This window comes from Periophthalmus magnuspinnatus, chromosome 8 (genome assembly GCF_009829125.3).
Source record: "Periophthalmus magnuspinnatus isolate fPerMag1 chromosome 8, fPerMag1.2.pri, whole genome shotgun sequence".
Lineage (NCBI taxonomy): Eukaryota > Metazoa > Chordata > Actinopteri > Gobiiformes > Gobiidae > Periophthalmus > Periophthalmus magnuspinnatus.
Genome location: NC_047133.1, coordinates 7,103,580 through 7,130,678, shown reverse-complemented (window position 1 = coordinate 7,130,678; position 27,099 = coordinate 7,103,580). Strand labels below are relative to the sequence as shown.

General features: G+C 45.6%; 1 protein-coding gene and 1 non-coding gene across 2 annotated transcripts; one reads left to right on the top strand and one right to left on the bottom strand.

Moving 5' to 3' along the window:
* Positions 1–822: 822 nt before the first annotated feature.
* Positions 823–27,099, top strand: kcnh6a (potassium voltage-gated channel, subfamily H (eag-related), member 6a). The gene is made up of 16 exons (XM_033970906.2): positions 823–900; positions 8,070–8,300; positions 13,241–13,390; positions 13,722–13,825; positions 14,251–14,617; positions 15,893–16,095; positions 18,523–18,948; positions 19,084–19,244; positions 19,703–19,959; positions 20,400–20,599; positions 21,330–21,582; positions 22,113–22,306; positions 23,437–23,533; positions 24,526–24,697; positions 25,780–25,969; positions 26,926–27,099. Exons 1-16 carry the CDS (start codon positions 825–827, stop codon positions 27,097–27,099), a joined length of 3,255 nt encoding a protein of 1,084 aa, XP_033826797.1. The 5' UTR covers positions 823–824.
* On the bottom strand, positions 25,076–25,147 carry trnac-gca (transfer RNA cysteine (anticodon GCA)). Its single transcript has one exon. It is a non-coding gene; the product is annotated as a tRNA-Cys (tRNA).

The window sequence follows — 27,099 nt, the reverse complement described above, 5'->3', positions numbered from 1 at the left end:
ATTTCTCACCACTCTGACACCCATGTATATCCCGGTGTGTCAGATGCCCTTCCACAGCACTTGTCTTTGTCTAGAACCTTAAATTGCTTTAAACGCAGCTCCATTTCCAGGTCAGATCTGAGAAAAACCGGCTAGAATGCAGGTATTTCAAGATATTTAAGAGCAAAAACAACATCTGTAATGAGATAAATAAATCCTTGAGTTTAATTTCTTACAGTGGAACATTCCAGGCAAAACAACAACAACATCTCCATGGAGACAAACAAGTGATGGACCCTCAGCAGACATGTTGCGCAGTACTCCTTTAAAAGCAACAAGTGCAGGGTACAGATCTATACCAATATACACGGCTGTACCTTCTTATAACCAGGAGCCATCCACAGCAGCAGTGACTTTATTATGAAACGCTCTCTCCGCGCTTCCGGTCTGTCCCCCGGGTCTGAGCTTGACGCGTGGCCGCCTCAGGAGCATCTGTGCGCGGGCAGAGAGACAGAGCTCCGAGCATCCGCCTGGAGGAGCGACGCACGGTGCTTTTTTTTACGCTTCAAAACTCTCCAACGACACCATCAACAAGTCCCAGCGAGGAGACATTTGACATTTTCCACAACAACACTCACTTTTATTTAATATCTCTGACTTTTTTCACCTTTCATCTGCGCGCTTAGGTCTCCTCTTCGCCACAGACTTTTGACGCACGGCTACGCACACTACAATCCACTTGTGAAAGATTAATCGGCTGCATTTTTAAATATTTATCGATTGCTTTATAGCGTCTAAAGCCTTCGGTTCATGACCCCGGGCCGGAGCTGTTCCAGAGCCGAAAAATGCCTGTGCGCCGCGGTCATGTGGCGCTCCAAAACACCTACCTGGACACCATCATCCGCAAGTTCGACGAGCAAAGTGAGTATGCCGTGTTTTTTTCTTATTTTAAATCATTTTCAATTATATATTCTTCATGTATTACTCGTATTATTTTTATACTTTCACTTTGTGCGCGTCTTTATCGACTTTACGCGTCACTTGGGTTTAAATTGGACGGACAAATGATTAAAGCACCATTTTAAAGTCGATAAATAGATCGCGGTTCGTTTGTTTTTGCGAGGCTGTAGTTTAATTGTGGCGTCGGACTGAGCATGTGCGAAGTGGTTTGGGTCATAAAAAGTACATTTATTATCGTTTTTAATCGTAAGAATCGATGTTGTTTTGTACCTCCATAGTAACAGCTTCTCCAAAGTCCCCAGAGACAGAAAGGAGCAGGGAGCAGGTAATTCAAGTCGATTTTAGTCCTGATTTAGACAAAGTTTAGACCTGGTTTAGAACTGGTTTAGACCTGGTTTAGGTCCCGGTTTTGTCCTGGTTCAAGGCCTTGGTCATTCCTTCTTAATTAAAGCTGTTTACATTCTGGTTTAAGTAGTGGTTTAGTCCTGCTTTATACCTGGTTTAGGCCTGGTTTAATTCTGGTTTAGTCTACGTTTAAGTCCTTGTTTAGACCTGGTTTAGTTGTCGTTTTAGCCCAGGCTTAAACCTCGTTTTGTCCTTAATTAGCTTGTGTTTAGTCTTGTTTTAGACCCAGTTTAGCCCTTGTTTAGAAATGGTTTAGTCTTGATTTAGACTATATGTACACCTGGTTTAGACCCAGTTTAGACCAGTTTTAGACCTGGTTTAGTCCTGGTTTAGACCTGGTTTAGTTTTAGTTCTGGTTTAAGTTCTGGTTTAAGTTATGATTTAGTCCAAATTTAGACTATGTTTAGACCTGGTTTCTTTATTCCTGGTCCTGCTTTAGACCTTGTTAGGTCTCAGCTTAGTCCTTTCTAATTTTAGACCTGTACTGATAGTCCTGGTTTAGTTCTGCTTTAGTCCTGGTTTAGTTCTGTTGAAGTACATGGGTAATTCCTGAGTGGGTTGTGAACTAGTTTAATTTTAGTTTAGATTTGGTTAAGTCCTGGTTTAGTTCTAGTTTAGACCTGGATTAGTCCTGATTTAAAATGCTGGTTTAGTCCACATTCTGAATGATCTTGATATAAGATTGAGTTTTTAATATTGTTTTGTTAATTTTTATATAATATAAGTTTTGTTGTAATGTAAACCCACACAGTGCACTGAGCCCATCCTGTGTCACTGCTGTCCTCTCTGTCTCTGATCTCATACATTTGACCTTTGCATTTCTCTGGATAAACACAAGATTAAAGCCTTAAATACATGAAAAACAGAACTGGCCCATTTTAAACAGTTTGCAGTGGTCCAAAGTTATTCCTCACTCACCTTATGCATTCAGAGCATCCTAATTACTCACCATGATGAGTTTATAAGCACTTTTCACATCTCTCAGAAACCAGAGTGGAGTTTTACTATGACGGTAAATCTAACAACATCTAACATGCTAATAAGCACTTCCTGATAACTGGACAATGACACACTTTATAATTAGATGTAGAGAGAACACAGCAGACTTATTTTGACCTCAAGAGCTGCTTATCCAATAGATCTGTACTGGGGAAAAACATATTTTACTCAAATACATGGGAAGAAAATCGGGCACAGGAAGTTTGAATCAGCCCTGTTCTGGAAACTGGACTTTTCAGAGTTTTCTAATTCAGAAGTCAACGGACCTGTTTCTTTTATCAAGTCGTCTTAGATGAATATTGCGATTTGAAATGTCAAAAATACAACGTAATGATCCACAGGTGTCAGAAATTAAAACTATAGAGCACACACAAGCACAATAGGTGATTTATAAAGACTCAAGCTGACCCCTGACCTTTAGACATCACTTAAATGAGTAAAGTGAAGTTTTTATCCTTCCTCCTCAGACATATTCTCTGTGTCTTTGTGTGGAGTGGGTACAGGACCAGGGCCTCGTCTGGACACTCACACAGAGCCATGTTTTTGACAGCATCTTACGAAACGCTCCACTCACAATCATGAATTATTAATGTCAATCTGTTGCTTCAAACCTGCCTCTGTTTCACACTCTAATATTTAGTGTGGCCCTTATTACCTCCTATTTTGTCAACAACTCAAAACATCTGCATACTGGACGCTATGGACCTTTGAACTTTGACCCCTCAGCTTTGGTCTCTCACTGTAGAACGAACCCTCTGAGATCCTCCTTCTCCAGATTCAATAAAAAGAGGAAATACTACAACAAGCTTAATGCAGCGTAGGGCTGTCATCACTAAAGACATGTGCTGCCCATCGATTGATTGAAAAAAAAAGTCAGAACTATTACTATCTCTGCGCATCTGCACTCATAACACTACACCTGCAGGAGGAGCTCATGCAGAAAACTACAATGTATGCAGAAAAAAGTACTAGTAAACAGTGTACTTTTAGGTATGGGAGATATACCAGTTCCAGTATCGGTATCGGCCAATATTGATACAGGTTCTTCGATAATGATACTAATATTGAAAACAGACTAATGATTAAAAATGGAAATAGAAGAGCATTTTGGCAAATTTTATTTATACAGTACTTTTTTATCTTCAAGGCTCAAAGCATTTTACATCAAGGAGCCACTCACCCATTCACACCATAGACTGTATAAAGACGTGAGTGTGATGTCGCCCGTAGCGTTCAGCTCCAGTCGAATGAAGCTCATCAAGGCTATCGGTTATAGGGGTGAATTTGGAGCCCTGTTTCATATTTATAATTTTGACTTCGAGTATCATAGCAACCAAAGAGCCAATCTGGCGCGAAGCTGTTGAAGGTCATGCCCCCTCCTGCCTGCATTGTTGGTTTGGCAAATCTGCTGCTAATGCTAGCAGGAGCGACCTCAGGGAAAGGAGACAGCTGATTTGTCTTTTATTAATGTTCATATCTTGATTTACGGACAAAATAGCAAAATTAGAAACATCAGGATCATGTAGAGCAGGTTAATACAAACATTTTAAGACCAAAATGAGCCTAACAGCAGCAGTTACAGAGAGAGAGGGACCACAGTTTTCTGATGTAAAGTGAATTGGAGCCAGAGTCGATGGAGCCGTAAGCGTGCACATGCTCACTTCGTATTTGGAATGAGGCGGCCAGCGGGTCAGTTATGTCCATTTATACATACAGTCTATGTTTCACACACACATTCATTCACCAGTTACGCAGACACTTAAATAATTAATTAATTTAAACACAAAATACTTGTTATCCATATCGGTTCATTCCTCCTTTTTACATATAAATTCCAAGAAATACCAAATCTTCAGCTCACTTTCCCACTCACTCACTTCTCCTTTCTGCTGTTGTCCCATGCACGAGGGAGTGTGACGTGAGAGTGTGCGTGTGTGTCTGTGCACGCCTGGCTCAGGCACATGGAGCTGCTTAGCAACAGTCTGACATATGTGCGATTGTGCCTTTGAGCGTGTGCACGCGTGCATGTGTGTGTATATGCATGTGTGTGCTTAATTGTGTGTGTTTGCATGTCTTTGTATGCATGTGTGTGTGTTTAATTGTGTGTGTTTGCATGTCTTTGTATGCATGTGTGTGTGTTTAATTGTGTGTGTTTGCATGTCTTTGTATGCATGTGTGTGTGTTTTTGCGTCTCTGTATGCATGTGTGTGTGTGTTTGCGTCTCTGTGTATGCATGTGTGTGTGTTTTTGCGTCTCTGTGTATGCATGTGTGTGTGTGTGTTTTCGTCTCTGTGTATGCATGTGTGTGTGTTTTTGCATCTCTGTGTATGCATGTGTGTGTGTTTGCGTCTGTGTATGCATGTGTGTGTTTTTGCGTCTCTGTGTATGCATGTGTGTATGTGTGTGTTTTGTGTGTGTGTTAGACCTATAAATGTAAATATTCTCTTTTTAGAGGCCTTCAGTCGCCAGATTTGAACCTTTATTTGTTTGAAATGTGTTTAAAAAGTCTCTGTGTGCAACAGAAATAATTGTTTGACTAATCGACTAATGAAATAATTAGTTTCAGCCCTAGTGTGTGTGTGTGTATGTGTGTGTGCATGTGTGTAGATGTGTGTTTTTGGTAGTCATCAGGACTGTGACTGTTCTAGGCCTCTGCTCCACAGGACTCTGTGTGTGTGTGTGATTTTATGCCTATCTGAGTGTGTGTGTATGTCTGTGTGCATGTGTTTACATGCCTATCTGAGTGTGTGTGTGTGTGTGTATGTGTGTGTGTGTTTATATGCCTGTCTATGCGTGTGTCTGGTTCAGGCTTCTGCTCCACTGGAATCTGAGTGTATGTTTGTGTGTTTGTAGGTGTGAGTGTGTGGTAGTGTTTTGCTTTCTACAGGTCTCTAAGTGTTTGAGCATGTGACATGTGTGTACGTGTGTGTGTGTTTGTTAGTCTGGTTCAGGCCTCTGCTCTACAGGCTGTTGAGTGTGTGTGTGTGTTAGCATGTGTATGAATGTGTATGTGTGTGCATGTGTGTGTACATGTGAGTGTGTGCCTGCTCCGTGCCTCTGCTCCACAGGACTCTGAGTGTGTGTTAGTGTGTGTGTATATATGTACATGTGTTGGGGTGTGTGTACATGTGTGTGTGTGTGTGTCTGGTCTGATGCTGCACAGGCTTCTGAGTGTGTGTAAGTGTGTGTGTTAGCGTCTGTCTGGTCTGGTGCTCCACAGGCCTCTGCTCTGAAAATAAGCCTTTGATTATGAACCTCATATTTACATAATGTTCGAGTTTTATTTGTGACATAGAAGCCGACTGAGGACGTCACGTTTATAGGTTTATATTTTATATTTTGTAGATTTATATTTTACAAGTCTCCTTGGGAATATCATTCCACTTATTCAACTTGTGTTTTTGTGAAATCTCTTCAGAAGTGTCTTTACTTTCATTGTTCAAATGTTTGTTAAAATAGTGGTGTATTGTCATTAATCATTATTATAAAGTTTCTATATCTGGTCACGTTTAAAGATCAAATTCTGAGACACCGTCTTCAGATTTAGAAAAGACAGCTGCTCCTCTCCTCTCCTCCTCTCTCCTCCTCTCCGTCACATCTCCTCCTCTCTCCTCCTCTCTCCTCCTCTCTCCTCCTCTCCGTCACATCTCCTCCTCTCTCCTCCTTTCCTTCACATCTCTTCCTCTCTCCTCCTCTCTGTCACATCTCCTCCTCCTCCTCCTCTCTCCTCCTCATAACTGAATTGTACTGTTTAATCATAAGACTAATCTCAGCATTTCACAAAAAGACTTTCGTATTTCACAGTTTGTGGAGCTGTGAGACATAGCTAAGAGTTACAAAATTTCCAGTATTCCATCATTGACTTTTTCTGTGTTCAGATTGGCCTGTGTGGGTTTTTCGTGGCCAATGCTGTTACCGATTGTTTAGAATCCAGAGCAGCTGATGGTCCATCTGCAGGTGGATTGTTGATTTAGTTTATTTCCACAAATTTAGCACAAGCTCATCCACAGCCTTGTTTTACTTCAGACTGGATAAAACAGCAGCGTAGTTAAGTTTTGTTTAGTGTTGTCTTTGTGCTAACATGTTCAAATAAACCTCGTCCCAAACAAAGTATCGCCCTCTGCTGGAGATTTAAGGCTCATATTTGGGTTGGGATGTGCTGGTCTGTCTCTAGTTATTTCACTCTTCTGCTCCTCTACACGGCATTTCAGTCTCTCTTTATGAAATGCATTGGGTTTGGCTCTTGTTAGAGGCATTGATCCGGCGTCAGACCCTCAAACGGGCCAGTACGACGGGACAGTACCGATCCAAAGTGGAAATGGGCCTGTTGTTATGCAGTAACAGGTGTGAAGGTGTGAGCTGTGGAGTAGACAGCTGCGACTGTAGACTCTCCTCTCTCCTCCTCCTCTTCTCCTCGTCTCGTCCTCCTCCTCTCCTCCTCTATCTCCACCTCTCGTCTCTCCTCCTCTCCTCCTCCTCTTGTCTTCTCCTTCTCTCCTCTCCTCCTCGTCCTATCTCCTCCTCTCTCTTGCTCCTTTCCCCCTCCTCCTCCTCCTCTGTTCCCCCTTCCTCTCCCTCCTCCTCTTTCCTTAACCTTTCCTCTTCTTCTCTTCGTCTCCTCTCCTTATCTCTCTTCACCCCCTCCTCTTCTCTTCCCCTCTCTCCTCTTCCTCCTCCTCTCTCTTCCTCCTCCTCACCCCCTCATCCTCTCTTCCTCCTCTCCTCCTCTGCCTCTGTTCCCTCTTCCTCTCCCTTCTCCTCTCTCCTTAAACTCTCCTCTTCTTCTCTTCCTCTCCTCTCCTCCTCTCACCTCACCCCCTTCCTCCTCTCTTCCCCTCTTTTTTCTTCCCCCTCCTCTCTCTCCTCTCTCTCTTCCCCTCCTCTCTCACCCTTTATTTCTCCTCTGTCCTCCTCTCCTCCTCCTCTCTCCTCTCCCCTCTCCTCCTCATTCTTCTCAGACCCTCGTCATTCTTCTCACACTCTGGATATTTTTAGAACCGCTGGAGACACTTGTGACAAACTGTTGATTTGGATTTAATTTTTTGTTGAATCTCATGTGTCTGAGCGGCTGTGATATCTGTGAGGGGGGTGGGGTCTGGAGGACTAAAGAGGAGAGTGAGGGGGAGGAGGGGCGGGGTCTGGAGGACTAAAGGGGAGCGTGAGGGGGAGGAGGGGCGGGGTCTGGAGGACTAAAGGGGAGAGTGAGGGGGAGGAGGGGCGGGGTCTGGAGGACTAAAGGGGAGAGTGAGGGGGAGGAGGGGCCGGGTCTGGAGGGGAGAGTGAGGGGGAGGAGGGGCGGGGTCTGGAGGACTAAAGGGGAGAGTGAGGGGGAGGAGGGGCGGGGTCTGGAGGACTAAAGGGGAGCGTGAGGGGGAGGAGGGGCGGGGTCTGGAGGACTAAAGGGGAGAGTGAGGGGGAGGGGGGGTGGGGTCTGGAGGACTAAAGGGGAGAGTGAGGGGGAGGAGGGGCGGGGTCTGGAGGACTAAAGGGGAGAGTGAGGGGGAGGGGGGGTGGGGTCTGGAGGACTAAAGGGGAGAGTGAGGGGGAGGAGGGGCGGGGTCTGGAGGACTAAAGAGGAGGGTGAGGGGGGCAGGGTCACTGAAATTGTTCAAAATGACTAGGAAACATGGACAATACTATTATTAAAACACCAGTTTAGTAGCAAAAAAGTGGATTAGTGTTTAGTTCCACTTTAAAGCCCTAACCTGTAACATTTGTGTCCACAGACCGAAAGTTCCTGATCGCCAACGCTCAGATGAAGAGCTGTGCCATCATCTTCTGTAACGAGGCGTTCTGCTCGCTGTTCGGCTTCACTCGTGCCGAGGTCCTCCAGCAGCCCTGCACCTGCCCCTTCCTGGTGGGACCCGGGACCATGAAGAGCGCCCTCTCTCTGCTGGCTCAGGCACTGCGCGGGAGCGAGCAGCGTAAAGTGGAGCTGCTGTATTACTCCAAAGAGGGTCAGGAGGAATGAGCACACTATACACCTGCTTTTATTACACATTTTTATTTATTTTATTTTATTTTTCCATATATTTCATTTACATTTTTTATTCATATTTATTTATTTATTATTATTATTATTTTAATTTAAAGCCCCACTGTGCAACATTTTTGCCAAAAAATAAACCAGACATGTTGCATTCCAGTTGCAACTCGGATCTCGAAATTACATAATCTCTGAGTTAAAAATGGATGCCTGTTCCAATGTCAAATCAGGAAAAACTATGGCCAGTACATTACAGTAAAAAAAAACAAAAAAAAAAACTCAAGTGCAAAATCAGACAAAAAGAGGATCCAGTTCAGTTCATGTCGTGCTCTGGACTCTGTCACTGCTTTCACAGTTAATGGAGCAACGTCTGGGAGCGGATTTCTGCTTTTGTTGACATTAGCGGCGTGTACATGTCATCATTAGCATAACAGCACATTTGTAACTGCAGAGGCTCAGTGTGCAGGAGCAGGTTCACAGAAGCACGTGGACGAGCGACTAAAGCCAAATAACACAAACACAATCAATATTCTAACTGTCGAACATCAAAGTTTAAAGATCCCAGATTCCCAGTAGAATTTCTGAGATTGCGGCGTGTTCCAGGTGTTATGTACAAGTCAGAACTCGCAAAGTCCGAGGACGACTGACCTGGAGGACGCCTCCCCCTGCTTGTTTCCATGGAAATGTTGTTCTTATACTTTTCCATAGTATGGCATAAAACATCTGTCTCCATGGAGAATGTTCTGAAGTATGGTTTAACTTTCTATTTCCATGGGATAATGCAGGTGATGTGCCACCTCCAAAAAGTTACAGGGTATTTTCTTTTTGTTTTTGTTTTTTTCTTTTTTCTTTTTGTTCTGTTCACAGTTCACATTGTAGACAGCTCCAGGAGCATTCACATCTGAGCGACTAAAATATGAACTGCTAAATGAACTCATGCAGTGCACAGGGAGGGCATCTGACACACAGGGACATTTCAGAACATGTTTGTCTAAACCAAAGGGTTAGCAGCCTTTTTCTTTTTTTTTTTTTTTTTTTTTCCCACAAAATATATGGTCCAATTATGTAGCAAAACATTATTTTGCTCTTTTACTCAGCCCTCATCAGAGTCACAGTAAGAACCAGAGGATAGGATTCATTATCGCTCTTGTCTTTCCCCCTTTCACTTGCCTCTCTTTTCTCTCTATCTCTCCCTCCCCCTTTCTCCTTCTCTCTCTTCCTCTCCCCCTCTTCTCTCTCTCTCCATTCCTCCTCTTTCTCCCTCTTTTTCTCTCTTTCTCACCCCTCTCCTCCTGCTCTCTCCCTCTTTTCTCTCCTCCTCCTCTCCTCCCTACTTCTCCCCCTCCCTCTCTTTTCTCTCTCTCTGCTCCCACTCTCTGTTTCTCTCTTGCCCCCTCTGCCCACACCCTCTTCCCTCTCTCTCTCCCTCTCTCTTCCTCTCCTCCTGCGCTCTCCATCTCTCTCCTGATTGACTGTTCTTTATTATTTCCCTGTAATACCATCCTCCTCTCCTCCGGGTTTCTCTCCGCTGAGTGCTACAGGTCTGTGTCTGTTGCAGTGGCGTTATTATGGGACGCCTGCTGGACCGCCCGTGTCCTGTGGAGCGTTTGGACATGAGGCCGTTGTCATGGAGACGAGCTGCTCTCAAACACACAGAGGGCTCCGGCTGCACTCAACAAACACTGTAAAACATAATTGTGCACGTCAAACACACTGTAAAAATACATGTGCAGTAGTGACCATGTGGGCGGTCAGCTGTTTGTCCAGAGCACGAGTGGCTCCGAGTGCAGTGTGTGGACATGTGTGCAACGCTCCCAGTGTCAAGAAATTAGCATATTCCTCCATGAGCTTTGAGTTATGTAGCTCACCAGCGCCTGCCTCTGGTTCCTTTAGACTTTACAAAAATAAAAAATAAAAACGTTTGAAAGGTCAGGGCTAATCAGCTACATGATAACTAATGAGCACAAGAGCTGTACTTTTATTTAAATCTGTTAAGTTATTAAGTTATTAAAGCATTTTGCAGAATCTTTTGTTTTGAATGTTCTTTTTGGACTTACGTTATGGATGTTCGTTAGCACATAGTTGGTTAGCCTCCGTGGTACCGTTTGAAAGGTATATGGGAAAAATGAACAGAAACTTCACTTCCGGAGCGGGCAGTCACTGTTGAGCTCCGTATTATGGTTAAGTCTGATGTCACTTCCGGGTCCCAGGCACATCAGCTGATTGACGCATTTGGCTGCAGTCAAATGAAACTCATCGAGGCTCGCAGTTATAGCGGTTAATCTGCAACCAGTGCCCAAATTTGAAAATCCGATCGTGAAACCAAAGAGCCATTCAGGAGTAAGGCTGTTAAAGGTAGGTTTGACGGGGGTGGACACTTAGCAACAAGGCTGTCAGTCAAACCTGTTGTTAACACTAGTGAGAGTGACCTTGGGGAAAGCAGGCACTGGGTTGTTCTGTTATTAATGTTCATATCTTGATGCAGTGAAATAAAAACCCCAGGATCATGTAGAGCGGGTTCATATGAACATTTTAAGACCAAAGATAGGAGCCTGACAGCAGCAGTTACTGAAAGAGGGGGCACAGTTTTTCAATAGAAAATTAATTGGAGCCAGAACTTGAAGGAACCACTTTACGACCATGCTCACTTCCTATTATTTTGCACATTAGTTATGTATTTATATATACTGTCTATGGAAGCTAGGCTAGGCTAAGACTTGATATACAGTACACACTGTTAATCTTATGTTATTGTAGATTATTACTACATTATTTACATATAATAGTAAATACTTATGCTTTTGAAAGGCAACTGTAACACAGCTAGAAATCAGCTGTAAAGTTTCTGGTTGGACCCAGAAGTGCCACCATCATTGAATAACTCACTCTTATTATCCCTCTCTTCATTAGTTTTCCTTTGTCTCTCTCCCTCATTCCTCCTTCCCTCTTCTGTCTGTTTCTGTCCTTGTGTCTCTCTCTTTCCCATCTTTCCTTCCCTCTTCTGTCTGTGTCTCTGTGCCCCTGTGTCTCTCTCCCTCATCCCTCCTTCCCTCTTCTGTCTGTGTGTCTGTCCCTGTGTCTCTCTCCCTCATCCCTCCTTCCCTCTTCTGTCTGTGTCTCTGTCCCTGTGTCTCTCTCCCTCATCTCTCCTTCCCTCTTCTGTCTGTGTCTCTGTCCCTGTGTCTCTCTCCCTCATCCCTCCTTCCCTCTTCTGTCTGTGACTCTGTGCCCCTGTGTCTCTCTCCCTCATCCCTCCTTCCCTCTTCTGTCTGTGTCTCTGTGTCCCTGTGTCTCTCTCCCTCATCCCTCCTTCCCTCTTCTGTCTGTGTCTCTGTGTCCCTGTCTCTCTCCCTCATCCCTCCTTCCCTCTTCTATCTGTGACTCTGTCCCTGTGTCTCTCTCCCTCATCCCTCCTTCCCTCTTCTGTCTGTGTCTCTGTGTCTCTCTCCCTCATCCCTCCTTCCCTCTTCTGTCTGTCTCTGTCCTTGTGTCTCTCTCTTTCCCATCTTTCCTTCCCTCTTCTGTCTGTGTCTCTGTGTCCCTGTGTCTCTCCCTCATCCCTCCTTCCCTCTTCTGTCTGTCTCTGTGCCCCTGTGTCTCTCTCCCTCATCCCTCCTTCCTTCTTCTGTCTGTGTCTCTGTCCCTGTGTCTCTCTCCCTCATCCCTCCTTCCCTCTTCTGTCTGTGTCTCTGTGTCCCTGTGTCTCTCTCCCTCATCCCTCCTTCCCTCTTCTGTCTGTCTCTGTGTCCCTGTGTCTTATCCGCGGTGGTCTATATTTAGTGGGGCTGATTGCAGAGTGGAGCTGACAAAGGAGAGGCTCGTTTGGCTTCTCTCTCTGTCGCCCGTAGTCTATGATCCTCGTATTAGACATGAGAGCGAAGGACAATAGACAATAGAATCACCTTTAGAAATTGCAAAATGTGTCAGATGCCCTCCCTGTGTCTCCATGGGGTCTTATTCTGTGTAAAAGCTGCTAACCATAGTCTGTATATATAAATGGACATAACTAAACTGATAGTCACAGCGTTCCAAATAAGAAGTGAACATGGGTGCGCTTTTGGCTCCATCGACTCTGGCTCCAATTCACTTTACATTGAAAAATTGTCGCCGTTATCTCTGTAAATGCTGCTGCCAGCCGAATTCTATGGGTGACGTCACACTCACTTAGTCCACTTCTTTATACAGTCTATGCTGCTAACCCTGTAGTTTAGATCTCTACAAACATGTTCTGAAACACACATGGGATTCTTGGATTAGTTCAGGTTTCAGTCTTCTCTCAGATTTTAATCTTCCTGAATGTGTTTAAAATGTTTCTTGTGAGCTTAATCGTGATATGATGATTATACTGTACATGATTATACATACATGTGGAAAAAGATCTTGACCCATATCTTTCAGCTCCAACAAAATGATGCCAATCGACGCTAGCAGTTATAGCAGCTAATTTGGAGCCGAGTTCCATATTTGGAAAACCAAAGTACGAGCATCATACCAACCAAAGAGTCATTCAGTAGCGAGGGTGTTGATGGTAACGCCCCTTCCCAGTCGCACTGCTGGTTTGGCAGGGAGCGGGTGCTTAGCAACACTCTCAATCAAACCTGTTGCTAACGTTAGCGGGAGTGACCTCGGGGGAAAGAAGGCGTCTGATTTTTCTGTTATTAATTTTTCTTATCTTGCTTTACAGACACAATAGTGAAACAAAAACATCAAGAGCATGTAGAGCAAGTTAATACAAACATTTTAAAGCCAAAATGATGAACCTGACAGCAGCAGTTACAGAGAGAGGGGTGTTTTTTCAATAGAAAGTGAACTGGAGAGTTGTAGGAGCCGAAACGTGCCCATGCTCATTTCTTACTTTGTGTCTCCACTCCAACTTCTCTCCTCCTCTCATCCTCTGCTCTCTCCCTATAGGCACGTGCAGGCCCTGTTTGGTGGACATCATCCCGGTGAAGAGTGAGGAGGGCGTGGTCATCATGTTCATCCTGGACTTTCAGGAGCTGCTGGATCCAAACCTGAAGAAGTGTGGCCTGAGGCAGAGAGTGGAGCAGAGCTGGCTGTACTGTGAGGGACAGACACACACACATAGACACAAATACATACACACACACACAAACACACACATAGACACAAATACACCCCCCCACACACACGCACACATAGACACAAATACATCCACACACACACACACACACACAGACACAAATACACCCCCCACACACACATAGACACAAATACACCCCCCCACACACACCCGCTCACACACAAACACATACACACAGCGCTGGTGCGATAGGGCCCACCCACTTGTTGGCGGACCAATCACAGACCAGCATTGAAGCTTAGGCCGAGCTAAAGGAGAAGTTTTAACCCTGATGCCCTCCCTGTGCCTCAGGTCGCAGTCGGCGGTTGAAGATGCGGTTCCCGGTGCTCAGGTCCATGAGGAGGCCCAGTCTGTCCAAGGAGCAGTTTGAGGGCGTCGTGGTCGATTACCTCACGGTGAGACACTACACTGTAAAACAACTGTCATACACAGATCAAGATCATTCTAAAGCTCCTCAGGAACAGTTCACTTCTGTGGATGTGACTTTTTAGTATCGATACCTGCGAAAAATTAATATCTAGATTTGATACTAGTTTTAGTATCAATTAGTATCTAATTTACAATACTTTTGATATTCCTACTCTGTACCCTCCTCTTTACCCTCCTCTGTACCCCTGTCTGTCCCCCCACTGTACCCCCCTCTGTACTCTCCTCTGTACCCCTATCTGTATCCTGCTCTGTATCCTCCTCTGTACCCTTCTCTGTACTCTCTTCTGAACCCCCGCTGTACCCTCCTCTGTACTCCCATCTGTATCCTCCTCTTTACCCTCCTCTGTACCCTCTTCTGTAACCCCCTATGTACCTCCCTCTGTACCTGCAGCCCAACAGTGAGGAGGTGCCCCTGAAGGAGTTCCGTATCCCATCGAAGGAGAGCTGTGTTCAGTCTGAGACCGAAGCTTTGATCGAACAGGACCAGCCCTCCTCCGCCCAGAGCTCCACCAAACGCCGTTCTCTGCTGCCCCCTCTGCCCCCTCTACCCGCCCTACCCGCCCTGCCCACTCTACCCGCCCTCCCCACCCTGCCCGTCCTGCCCGCCCTCCCTGACCGCCTGGAGCCGTCTCTGGGCCTGGCTCGTGGCTCTCTCTCCTGCTCGCGGGACTCTGTGCGCTCCCTCCGACGAGCCTCCTCCCTGGACGACATCGACGGAATGAGGGCGGAGTGGAGCGCGGAGGATCGGAACACCAGCAGTGAGTTTTACTGTGCGGGCTAGGCCTGGTTTAGTCCCGGTTTAGTGCCGGTTTAGTCCTGGTTTAGTCCCGGCTTAGTGCCTGTTTAGTCCTGGTTTAGTCCCGGTTTAGTCCTGGTTTAGTTCTGTTTCAGTCCCGGTTTAGTCTCGGTTTAGTCCTGGTTTTGTCCCGGCTTAGTGCCTGTTTAGTCCTGGTTTAGTCCCGGTTTAGTCCTGGTTTAGTTCTGTTTCAGTCCCGGTTTAGTCCTGGTTTATTCCCGGTTTAGTCCTGGTTTAGTCCTACTTTAGTTCTGGTTTAGTCCTGATGAGTTTTATGATGTTAAAGTGGTTAGCACACTGAAGGTCAGAGGATCGATTCCAATTCCATCCAGTGCCTACTGTAATTGTGTCCTTAGGCAAGACACTTCACCCTCCTGGCCCGGTAGAAGCAGATTGGCACAGATTGGCAGTTGTAAGATTTTTGGCAACATTTATTATTTTTGGTGAATGTAATTTGAAGGACAAAACATGAAATAAATACATCACAAAATGTGCTATTTTCAAACAGACACAAAAATGAGCCAAACTAAATCATATCTAAAGGAGCAAGAAACACAAATTCAAATCATTTCATATTGTCAACATAAAGCTCAATTCACTTTAGACACTTGGCCTCATGTCCAGGTGTAAGAGGAACCACAGGTTTTTCTCAGGTTAGAGTACTGTTACACTGGACTAAATATTGCTCAAGCACTAAGAGTACTGTTATAAAAATATTCAAGTATGAGTAAATGTATTCTGCTAGAAAAGTACTCAAGTAATTGTAACAGCGTGAACATATCTGAGTACTCCCCTCCTGTGGTACCAGCTGTCATATTTACATTCAGTATTTCATGTCTCACGCTCTGAGATAAGGAGGGGCTTGTCTGTCTAATGAACTGTTCCCTGGTGAACGGCTCGTGAATTTTTCTCGTGTGACCCGTGACAGAGATGGATGTGCAAGACGGAGGCTTTATTAAAATGTGGCTCTGGTGCAGAGAGTGAGTGTGATTAAGGACAATGGTTTAATTAAACATAATGAGGACAGAGCATCTCAGGCTTTTGTCACAAGAAAAGAAATGTGAGAGACTTTTCAGAACTAGTCCTGGTTCAGGTCTGGTTTAGTCCTAGTTTAGTCCTGGTTTAGCCCTTGGTTAAGTCCTTGTTTAGTCTTGGCTTTAGACCTGGTTTCAGTCCTGGTTTAGTCCTTGTTTTAGTCCTGGTTTTAGTCTCAGTTCAGTCCTGGTTCTTGTTGCAGACTTGAAGCCCAGCACTGTGAACTCGACCTCTGACTCAGACTTGATGAGGCACCGCACTGTGGGCCGGATTCCACAGGTGGCGCTGTCATTCGGGTCGGACCGGCTCAGGCCTCCTTCCCCCACCGAGATTGAGATCATAGCACCCAGCAAGATCAAGGACCGCACCCAGAACGTCACCGAGAAGGTCACCCACGTCACCCAGGTAAACCCCACGTCAGCCAGGTACAGATACAACAGCGCCCACACACACGAGCACCCAGAACGTCACTGAGAAGGCCACCTACGTCACCCAGGTACAGAGACAACACCATCCACACACATAAGAGCACCCACAACGCTACAGAACACCACCGAGAAGCTCACACACATCACCCAAATATTCACTCAAGGTCACCCAGATAACACTCATGACACCCAGGTAACAAGGAGAGCACCCACAAAACTCAAACCCTCCAGGTCAAATCCTCCAGCAGTAGTCTGGACCAAGACTATACCAAGATCTGGAGATGGGTCCCACTTCTCCTGACAGGTTTCACCCAGAGACACTGAAGGGGTGCAGAGAATGGATTTCCCTCACAAGGGCTCAATAAGGTACACGAGGGCGCCCACAACACTCACGACACCCAGAACGCCACCGAGAAGGTCACCCATGTCATCCAGGTGTAAAGACAAGAGCGCCCGTGTCACCCTAGGCCTGGTTTAGTCCATTCACACTTACACATGTTCGACATCAAGATTAGAGTGGGTTGCTGTTGTTGTTTTAGTTAGCTCGACCGTAGCAGAGGATTGTGGGTGCGTGTTTTGGAGCAGAGCATTGTGGGTATTCTCAGCGCTGTTATCGAGCAGTTGGTGCCTGTGACCTTGGCCTTTTGGAGCTAATGCACTCAGAGAAAAAGAGAGGGAGTGAGAGAGACAGAGAGAGAGGGAGGGAAAGAAAGAGAGAGGAAGCGAGAGACAGAGAGAGAGTGTTAGACAGAGGGAGAGAGACAAGGAGGGAGGGACAGAGAAAGAGGGAGAGAGAGAAAGAAGACAGAGAGAAAGATAGGGAGGGAGAGAGAGAGAGCTAGAGGGTTCTCTTTCCCTCTAGTTGGGTACAGAGAGAGAAACAGAGGGAGAGGGAGAGAGAGGGGGAGAGGGCTGCCCCTTTACTCACCACCACTTTCATTAGTTTGTAGTGCAGCTGCACGAGATGAGAAAAACATGTGATAGTCCTGGTTTAGTCCTATTTCAGTCCTGGTTTAGTCATGGTTTGGTTCTAGTTCGGTTTAGTCCTGATTGAGACCTCGTTTAGACCTGGTTTAGTCCCGGTTCAGTTTGGTTTAATCTTTAGTTCTACTTTAGTCCTGATTTAGTCCTGGTGTAGTCCAGATTTAGTCCCGGTTTAGTCCTGGTTTAGTCCTGATTTAGTCCTGGTTCATGGTAGGGCCACAGAGGACACGCTGCCCTCTCTCTCTCTCTCTCCTCCGTCATCCCAAACAACATAAGCCAGACTATAACCTATGAGCGCTTTAGTCCTGCTTTAGTCCTTGTGTAGTCCCGGTTTAGCCCTGGTTTAGTCCTGGTTTAGTACTGGTTTAGTACTGGTCTTGACTCTTGCACAACATGAGCTTTAAAAACAAACCCGTGAGTAGATCCTCCATCTTTCTTTTTATTCAAATGTTTTTGTTCAGTTATGTAATTACTGATTTGTTGTTGTTGTTTTTTATATTATCATTAAGGATCTTTTGGTATATTTGATCTGAATTATAATTTTGTATGGTTTATTTAAGCTAAATTATCTGTACCAGGAGAGAATTTTTTACAACAACTTTGCTTGAATAAAACACCATATAAACTGTGTATTGTCAGGCATTGTTAGCGTAGCATGACGTCATAGGTGCTAATGCTAGCGGCTCTGCTCTGCCCTGAACCATATTATGAAACGCATCAATATTTGTGTTTGAGCCAAAAGTCAGACTCCAGCTCCCAGAATCCTCTCTGTTTGATAATGACAGAGGGGATTGTAGTGTAAAAGGCACTACAGGGTTTAGCATTTTAGCAGGTTGTATAATGTATAATGTATATGTTATAACATTGTTCCCTCATCAAAAACACGCTTGAAGAGGTTTTAGATGTCATCCATGCATGGTTGAGTAATCTAGTGATCTCTCCTTTGCCCTATTCGAACTCTCCTTACAGTTAGCTGTATGAGCCTGTACAAGGCTCCGCCCACAGGCCTACACCACCCATGATCCCACTCGACAATTCTCCATAAATATACAAAAACATGATACAAATCTGCACACAGCAACTTGACAAACCTGATGTGATGTGCAGTAGTTTCATTAGTGGGATGCAGCTGATTGTGTTGTGATAGCGCTCTGAAGGGGGAGTGATGTAGCACAGAGAGTAATGGGAGGGGGGACTCTTTCTTATTCTGTAAAACACTTTTAATTACTTTGTGTATGAATTGTGGTATACAAATAAACTTGCTTTGCCTTGCCATGTGAAACATGTTAATGCATTGTTTTGAGCGACATGGTGATCTAAATATGTTGTGTGTTAGCAGTTAATACCCCATAGAAGTGTAGCGTCCCCGCTTTATGTTGTAAGTGTCTTCCGTGCTCTGCCTTTCCTCCTTCTCTCCCAGGTCTTGTCTCTTGGTGCAGACGTCCTCCCCGAGTATAAACTTCAGGCTCCTCGTATCCACCGCTGGACCGTGCTCCACTACAGCCCCTTTAAGGCCGTGTGGGACTGGCTCATCCTCCTCCTCGTCATCTACACGGCGGTCTTCACTCCGTACTCGGCAGCGTTTCTCCTGAACGAGGTTGAAGAGCAGCGGAGGAGGGACTGTGGCTACACCTGTAACCCTCTGAACGTGGTGGATTTGGTTGTAGACGTGATGTTCATCGTCGACATCGTGATAAACTTCAGGACGACATATGTGAATCAGAATGACGAGGTGGTGAGCGCCCCCTGGAGGATTGCCACGCACTATTTCAAAGGCTGGTTTCTGATTGACATCGTGGCTGCCATCCCCTTTGACCTGCTCATCTTCCAGTCAGGCTCCGAGGAGGTGAGGGGCTCAGTTTAATGTTTTACTTCATCTCCATATGTGCAGATATTTGTCCCTGGTTAACTGTCTGTGATCCCTGCTCTCTGCATTTCCCTCTCCATTTCTCTCCCCCTCATTCCCCCTATTCCCCTCCAGCCTCAGACGACCACTCTGATTGGCCTGCTCAAGACTGCTCGGCTGCTGCGTCTCGTTCGTGTCGCAAGGAAACTGGACCGCTACTCGGAGTACGGCGCTGCGGTGCTGTTTCTGCTCATGTGCACCTTCGCCCTCATCGCTCACTGGCTTGCCTGCATCTGGTACGTACAACCTCAAAACCGCCACTGTATTGGACTGATGTGAGGAAGCACTAGACGATGGGGGATACAAGCATTCTAAATGAGTTTCTTCAGCAGGGTGACTGTGCGCTGCCTTCCAGATTACTGGGTTTCAGATTACCCCACAACATTCTATTATAATGCCCTGGTTTTGACTCCTCCCACTCCCCTTTGTGGGTGTGTGAGTTCTAACTTCTCCCCTCTGCAGGTGTATTGACTCCTCCCTTCTTCTCTGACTCCTCCCCTCTGCAGGTGTATGTGCTCTCCCCTTTTCTTTGGCTCATCTTCTACAGGAATATTGACTCCTCCCCTCTGTTCTGGCTCCTTCCTTTTCTTAAGCTCCACCCCTCTGCAGATGTATTGACTCCTCCCCTCTGCTCTGACTCCTCTCCTCGTGTGTTCTGACTCTTCCCCTCTCTTTTGACACCTCCCTTGTGTAGGTACGCCATCGGTAACATGGAGCGCACCAGTTCGGCTCGGGTGGGGAGCTTGAGGATCGGCTGGTTGGATAACCTAGCGGATCAGATCGGGAAGCAGTACAACGACAGCGACGTGAGCTCGGGCCCCTCCATCAAAGACAAGTACGTGACCGCGCTGTACTTCACCTTCAGCAGCCTGACCAGTGTGGGCTTTGGAAACGTGTCGCCCAACACCAACCCAGAGAAGATCTTCTCCATCTGCGTCATGCTCATCGGATGTGAGTCCAACCTCAACCACTGCAAGCTCTGTCAGATATCAGCTCCTGTTCTTGTGTACTTCATTCAGACCAAACCATAGGCCGCTAGCGTTAGCAACAGGTTTTATTGACAGCATTGCTAAGTGCCCGCCCCCTGCCAAACAGGGGCAGGCAAGAAGGGACGTTACCTTTAACAGCCTCGCATCTGATTGGCTCCTTGGTTGCTATGATACATGACTTCTTCATTTGACCGGAGCCGAAAGCTATGGGTGACACTGAGTCCATTTCTTTATACAGTCTGTGGACCTAATTAACATCTTTGAGCTCAGCCTCTGAAATGTTACTAACACCACAGAATTTTTACTGAAATTTTTCAGTTCATTTGAATCTGTAAACCTACACTTGTTTAACCTCTCCTCCCTCCTGCCCACCCCTCTTGTCTCCTCTCCTGTCCCTCACAGCGCTGATGTACGCCAGTATCTTCGGTAATGTCTCTGCCATTATCCAGCGTTTGTATTCGGGCACCGCGCGGTACCACACACAGATGCTCCGCGTTAAAGAGTTCATCCGGTTTCACCAGATCCCAGGAGCCCTGAGGCAGAGGTTAGAGGAGTACTTCCAACACGCCTGGTCCTACACCAACGGCATCGACATGAATGCGGTGAGTGTGCCCTGGTTCTAAAACTGGTCCATGCCTTACACACTTGCTGTCCGCAGGCTGTGCTCTGTGTTTGGAGGGGTCATGTGACCAGAGACCAGGGCCATACTGATTTTTAGGATTGACTTTTGCAGCTCGGTGTTGTGATGCTCAAACCAACTGCAAACTTAGGATGTGGGAAAACAAAATCGGACAAAGAATTTCACTATAAAATACACAAAAAACTCCAACAACTTCATGGAGACAACCAGGTGGCGGATGCTCTACCAGAAAAGTTACATATATACAAATTTTAAATTATATAGTTTGGAGGAGATGATCAAAATCTTCCCCATAACATCGCCCTCTAAATATTGGCAGAGCTTCTCAAAAATCTGTTTTGGCATCGGTCAGAAACATGAAACAACCCATATCAGCAGTTGCCTCTGAGGGCCAAACATGATAATTGATTTAATCAACAGAGAGAACAGAACAGACAGAAACAGACATGCAAATGAATCAACAGAAAACAAGCAAATGGGTAACTGTCCAAGAGCGCCCCCTGTCCTTAGACCCTCCTTCTCGGCAAGGAAAAACAAAAAAGAAAAAAAGAAAAATCTTGAATACAGGAGGATAAAGATTTCTCAAACATGCACAAATCGCACCAATACTAATACAAGAGGGTAAGGGAGCTCTCAGAAGTTGACTTTGTGACTTTCTGAGCTCACCACTGCCCCCTTGTGTCTTCCTGTAGGTTCTGAAAGGCTTCCCTGAGTGCCTCCAGGCCGACATCTGTCTGCACCTGAACAGGACTCTTCTACAGAACTGTCGCGCGTTCAAAGGAGCTAACAAAGGCTGTCTGCGCGCTCTGGCCATGCGCTTCAAGACCACCCACGCGCCCCCTGGAGACACGCTGGTGCACTGCGGGGACATCCTCACCGCACTCTACTTCATCTCCAGAGGCTCCATCGAGATCCTGAGGGACGATACCGTGGTCGCCATTTTGGGTCAGTCCATATTCACACACCAGCACCTGTTCTACTTTTGAAGTACTTCTAGTTAGCGTGCCAGTTGTGAAAGGCACCTATAAACTAATTTTGGTGAATAATTAGGATACTCAGAATGCATAAGATAGATGAGGAATAACTTTGGATACCTACAAAGTCTTTCAAATGAAGTAGTTCTCTTTTTCACATTTTTAACACAACAAAAATCTGGTATTAATCTTAATCTTAAACTTATCATATGAACCCGAATTTAACCCCCACATTCCTGCCAACTACAGCCTCTCCTATCTCCCTTTCCAACTGAAATTACCTTCACTACACAATTAATAAATGCTAGAAACTATTGTTTTGAGCCTCATTTAAACAGCCCCTCCATGTGTGTGAGTATCTGGGACCCAGTTGCTCTCTGCTAACAACATTGGTAGATTTTCTGAACTTGAAGATTAAGACTGGGCTGCTTTCATCGTTTTCCACACATAGACAAAATCCCCCATCATCTTCTAAACTCTCTTACTGCCTCCTGGTGGTAGGTAAGAACGACATCTTCGGCGAGGCGGTGAGCGTGTTCGGGCGCCCGGGTAAGTCCAGCGCAGATGTCCGAGCTCTGACCTACTGCGATCTCCATAAGATCCAACGCGACGAGCTGCTGGAGGTCCTGGACATGTACCCCGACTTCGCCCAACTGTTCTGGACAAACCTGGAGATCACCTTCGACCTCCGAGATGTGAGCACCAAACACAGGCATGGGCATATTAATGAGCATCTGGAAGAGGGCCAGCTGTGAAAGTGAATACGTTTGGACTGCTGCAAGCTATTCTAAAAAATATACAAGACCAGGCAAAACTTTGGACAGACTTTTTCATTTCTGTGTCTTCTTTATTTCCATGATTATTTACACTGTAGATTCTCCTTGAAGGCCTCACCACTATGAATGACACATATGTAGTAAACAAAATATAAACTCAAAATAACTGCTTGTGTCTGCTATATAGTTATAATTAATATTCATCTAAAACTATGATTTTTTTTTAAATTCATTAACACCAAAATGACTATGAGTATCACCATTTAAGAAAAAAGTAAGTACAGAGAAGTGGGCGTGTACCAGTGGAGGTGAAAACAGGTGTAGAACTGCAATATGGCGTCCTGAAGAAAAGTGATTAAAGATTAGTTAAACATGAATCACTCCAGCAACAACTTCAGATGCTCAATGAGAAGAAACAACTGTAACATGGTTAAAAGTCAATTTTGCAGAATAGGTCTGATTTAACTGTACACAGCATGACTTCATGAAGTAGATAGAAGCTCTGATTTATTGCACTGTTGATCCTGATTATGAAAAAAAAGAAATAAACTGGTATGGTGTAAAGGTGCTAGCGTTAGCCGCATACCTTAGCTTGGGCTGTTAAAAGAGCGAGAATTTCCACATCTCAGGCAAAATCTGAATAATCTAGTCTGTTTACGTGAGATTCAGCTTGACAAAAACTTGATGATTATTATTAGTCCATAAAAACTCATGTGCCAGTCCAATCTCACTATTTATGACAGAAATCAAGTTTTATCAGAGTTTAGTGCCGTTTTCTTCACCCAAACGCCAGAGTCATGCGACCTGATTGTAGTGATTTACGTGTCCAAATCGCTCTGTGAATGAGGCCACTATAGAGATGATAAACAGTGCAGGGCTGTGGAGAGAATGAGGGGTCAGGGACTGGGGGAGACATTCAGACACAGCCCAGTTCAACAAATCTGCAATTTAACACTTAACATTAAATTACACCACAGAATTCTCTGAGTCCTCCAGCTCAGTTTAAACTAGAAACATTCTAGTGTGCCGATGTTTCTGTTCTGTTTCAGGCAGACGGTGTGGACCTCCCCTCGGCCCCCGCCTCAGAGTGTGACTTCACCAGACACAAACACCACCGGAGATCTCTGCGCCGAAGGAACCGCCCAGGTAACACAGTATCCTTGTGTGTCAGATGCCCTCCCATCTTCCTGTATATATCCTTGTGCATCATATGCCCTCTATCTTCTTGCATTTATTCCCTGTGTGTCAGAGGTCCTCCCATCCTCATATATCCCTGTGTGTCAGATGCTATCCAACCTTCCTTCCTTATTCCTATGTCAGATGCCCTTTCACACTCCTGTATCCCTGTGTGTCAGATGCCCTCTCATCCTCCTCTTTTGCTGTAGTAGTATTAGAAAGACAGATCAAATGTATCTAGTTAATCTGCAGATGGTGTGATGTGTCAGATGCTCTTCCAAACGTCTATGAATTTGAGTTTTTGGAAACTGTGGATGTCTTGTCTCCTCAGACGGAATGGACAGAGAAGACCCAAGCCCTGACCACTGCCCCCAGACCCCCCTCCCCTCCGCCCTCCCCCTCTCTCACCCCTCCTCTCACCCCCTCCCCCCCTCCTCTCGCTGGGACGACCAGTGCAGCAGTGACAGCCTCTGCTCTCAGTCCAGTGATGAGGACGAGAGTAAACCAGAGCTGTACCCAACCAGAACCAGAGACTGCCCCCCGGTGGTGGTCCCGAGGCAGCACAGCGGCCCCTCTGCAGCTCGTCCTGTCGACCTCCAGGGGGCGCCATACACAGGTACAAGAATGTATTCAAGTAAAATGTGTTTTAGTACAGATATATTCTATAAGCAGCTCTTGAGGTCAAAATAAGTCCACTGTGTGCTGTCTCTGTCTAATTATAAAGTGTGATAATTATAAAGTGTGCCGTTTGCATGCTAGTTGATGTTAACAGTACAGTGCGGTGAATAATTAGGATGCTCTGAATGCATAAGGTAAGGGAGGAATAACTTTGGACCACAGCAAACATTTAAAATTAACTAGTTCTACTTTTCACATTTTTAAGACAGTAAAACTCAGGGACAGTCCATTTTTTCTTCTTCTGAGTTGGTTTGAATAATTTAGTCTCTCTCTCTCCGCAGCAGCCCCTCCCCTCTCTGTCCCTGGTCTCTATGGTTACTGGCCTGAGCGGAGACCCTCTCAGTTCTCAGATTGCCCCCGGCGTCTCAGCATAGCTCGGACTAGACTGTACCCAGGTCAGGACCGGTCCAGTGAGCTTGAGTCTCGCCTGGAGCTGCTGCAGTCACAGCTCAACAGGTGAGCCTCCCCATAGACTGTACAAAGAAACAGACTAAGTGAGTGTGACGTCACTCATAGAGTTCAGCTCCAGTCAAGTGAAGCTCATTGAGGCAAGCAGTTATAGGGGCAAATTTAGAGCAGAATTATGTATTTGGAATTCTGACCATGATTATCATAGCAACCAAAGAGGGAGGGCTGAGTTTGTCAATAGAAAGTGAACGGGAGCCAGAGGTGTGCCCACAGTCACCTCCTATTTGGAATACAGTGGCTAGCAGGTTAACCATGTTCATTTATACATACAGTCCATAATCCTTGTTCAGATCTGGTGGGTCAAACAAATTCTCACACACATAGAGGAAACATATAATCACAGATGATTTAAAAACTTTTGTTTCCAGGGGGCACCCGGATTTGAACCGGGGACCTCTTGATCTGCAGTCAAATGCTCTACCACTGAGCTATACCCCCTCTCTGCAGCATGGCACCTCTCCTGAAAGTTGGAAGCTGTTTATTCAAAGCTTTTTATCTCTACGGCGAAGCCTCTCCCTCTGTTAAGCCCCTCCCCCTTCATGAAGCCCCTCCCCCTCCGTATTTCCTATGCCAAAGACAGGTGTGAAAAGAAACAGGACACATGGGCAAAACAAGCCAAAAAAATATTAGAATTTTTTTTTGCAATGGATTATATCTGGATGAATGAGTGATTACACTGGCGTTCTGGTGTTAAGCTGCTCTGGAGCCACAGCTGCCCTGGGGCGGATGTAAACATGGCTACTATTCTGTGCTTGAAGCCTCTTTGATGTACACCAGTCACAGAACCTGGTTTTGTCCTGGTTTGGTGCTTGTATATTTCAGTTCAGTCCTGGTTTATAATCCTTCATTCATCCAGGAGTTCTCCATAGTAACAAAAGGTTCAAAGGTCATCGTCTGGGTGGTTTTAAGATCAAACACTGCTCCCCTCATGGCTCTGGATGGGAGCAGTATGTCAAAATCCAAACCTTTGAAACTTTTGATGCCATGATTTAGACCTGGTGTAGTCATTGTTTAGTCCTGGTCTAGTCCTGGTTCAGCCTTGTTTCACCTGTCCTCTGTGCGGTTGCCAGGTTGGAGAGTCGAATGACCGCAGACATCACCGTGATCCTCCAGCTGCTGCAGAGACAGATGGTTCCTCCGGCGTACAGTGCTGTGACTCCACCCCTTCACGCCGTGACTCCGCCTCGTCCCACCCCCCTGTATGGCTCTGGAGCGCCCCCTGTGCTCACAACAGCCACTTTGCAGTCGGGGAATGTGCAGGTGGGAGAGCTCTATCTAAACTTACGCAGTCTCATGATGTTTGTGAGTTCACAGGAATCCATCTAGTCAGGCTCAACGCTGTTCACCAATCACAGCACAGCATTGTCATTTGGACGGAGCTAAAGGTGAAGCTCCCAAACAAAACAGACATGGCGACGCAGGCAGACATATTTTAACCTATTCCTAAACAGAGATTATTTAGTTCCTGATCACTGCCCATATCAATGTGGCATGAGGTTACTGTCATCTGTGATGATGGATTTGACTATTTAAAACTCTTTATTTATATTATAAAAACTATTTTAACTCATAATATGAAAACTTTTTTATTAAAGTGAATACCACACGCCGCCAGACATTATAAACGCCGAAGAACTGTGTTTATGTGCTAATGGACCATTCATATTACAGAGCTGATTTGACTAATGCATTCTTCTGTTAATGGACCTTTCTTGTTCTGAGGAACACTTTGAATTACTTTTGTTCAAACTGTGCTCTATAAATACTCTTCAGTCATATTTCATTTGATGACACAGATGTTTATAGAAGAGGTATTGTGCAAATTTGTTTCCTCATCAAAAACGTGCCAGAAGAGATTTCATATCATCCATACAAATATTTAGCAGTATTTTAGCAATCTCTCCCAGGCCCTAACTCTCTTAACCCTCAGTACAAGCCTGTACTAGGCTCCGCCCACAAACCTACATCATCCATGCTCCCACACGACAATTCTCCATAAAATTCTCCAGTGGCTTAGCGCGGAGAGCAAAGGGAGGGGAAACTCACAGCGTCAAAAACAAAAGCTTATAAAACATGTGAATATGTTTTGGCTGAATATTTTCAAAACAATAAAATTAAACATGGTGATCTAAATATGTTATCTTTTACAGTTAAGACCCCGTAGAAGTAAAATACCCTCTCTTTAATATTGTCATATTTTGCTTGTGTCTCCTCAGAGCCCAGACTCAGATCTGCAACGCAAACCCAGGGACTCTGAAGCCTGTTCGCCCTCCGGTGGCGATACCGTGGCACTGCAGCCTCCACGTCGCCCCTCCCTCCCCTCCCTCACCTGCACAGAGCAACAGGACCTCCAGAAGCACTTGTCTGACCCTGTCCTGCCGGGGAGCTAG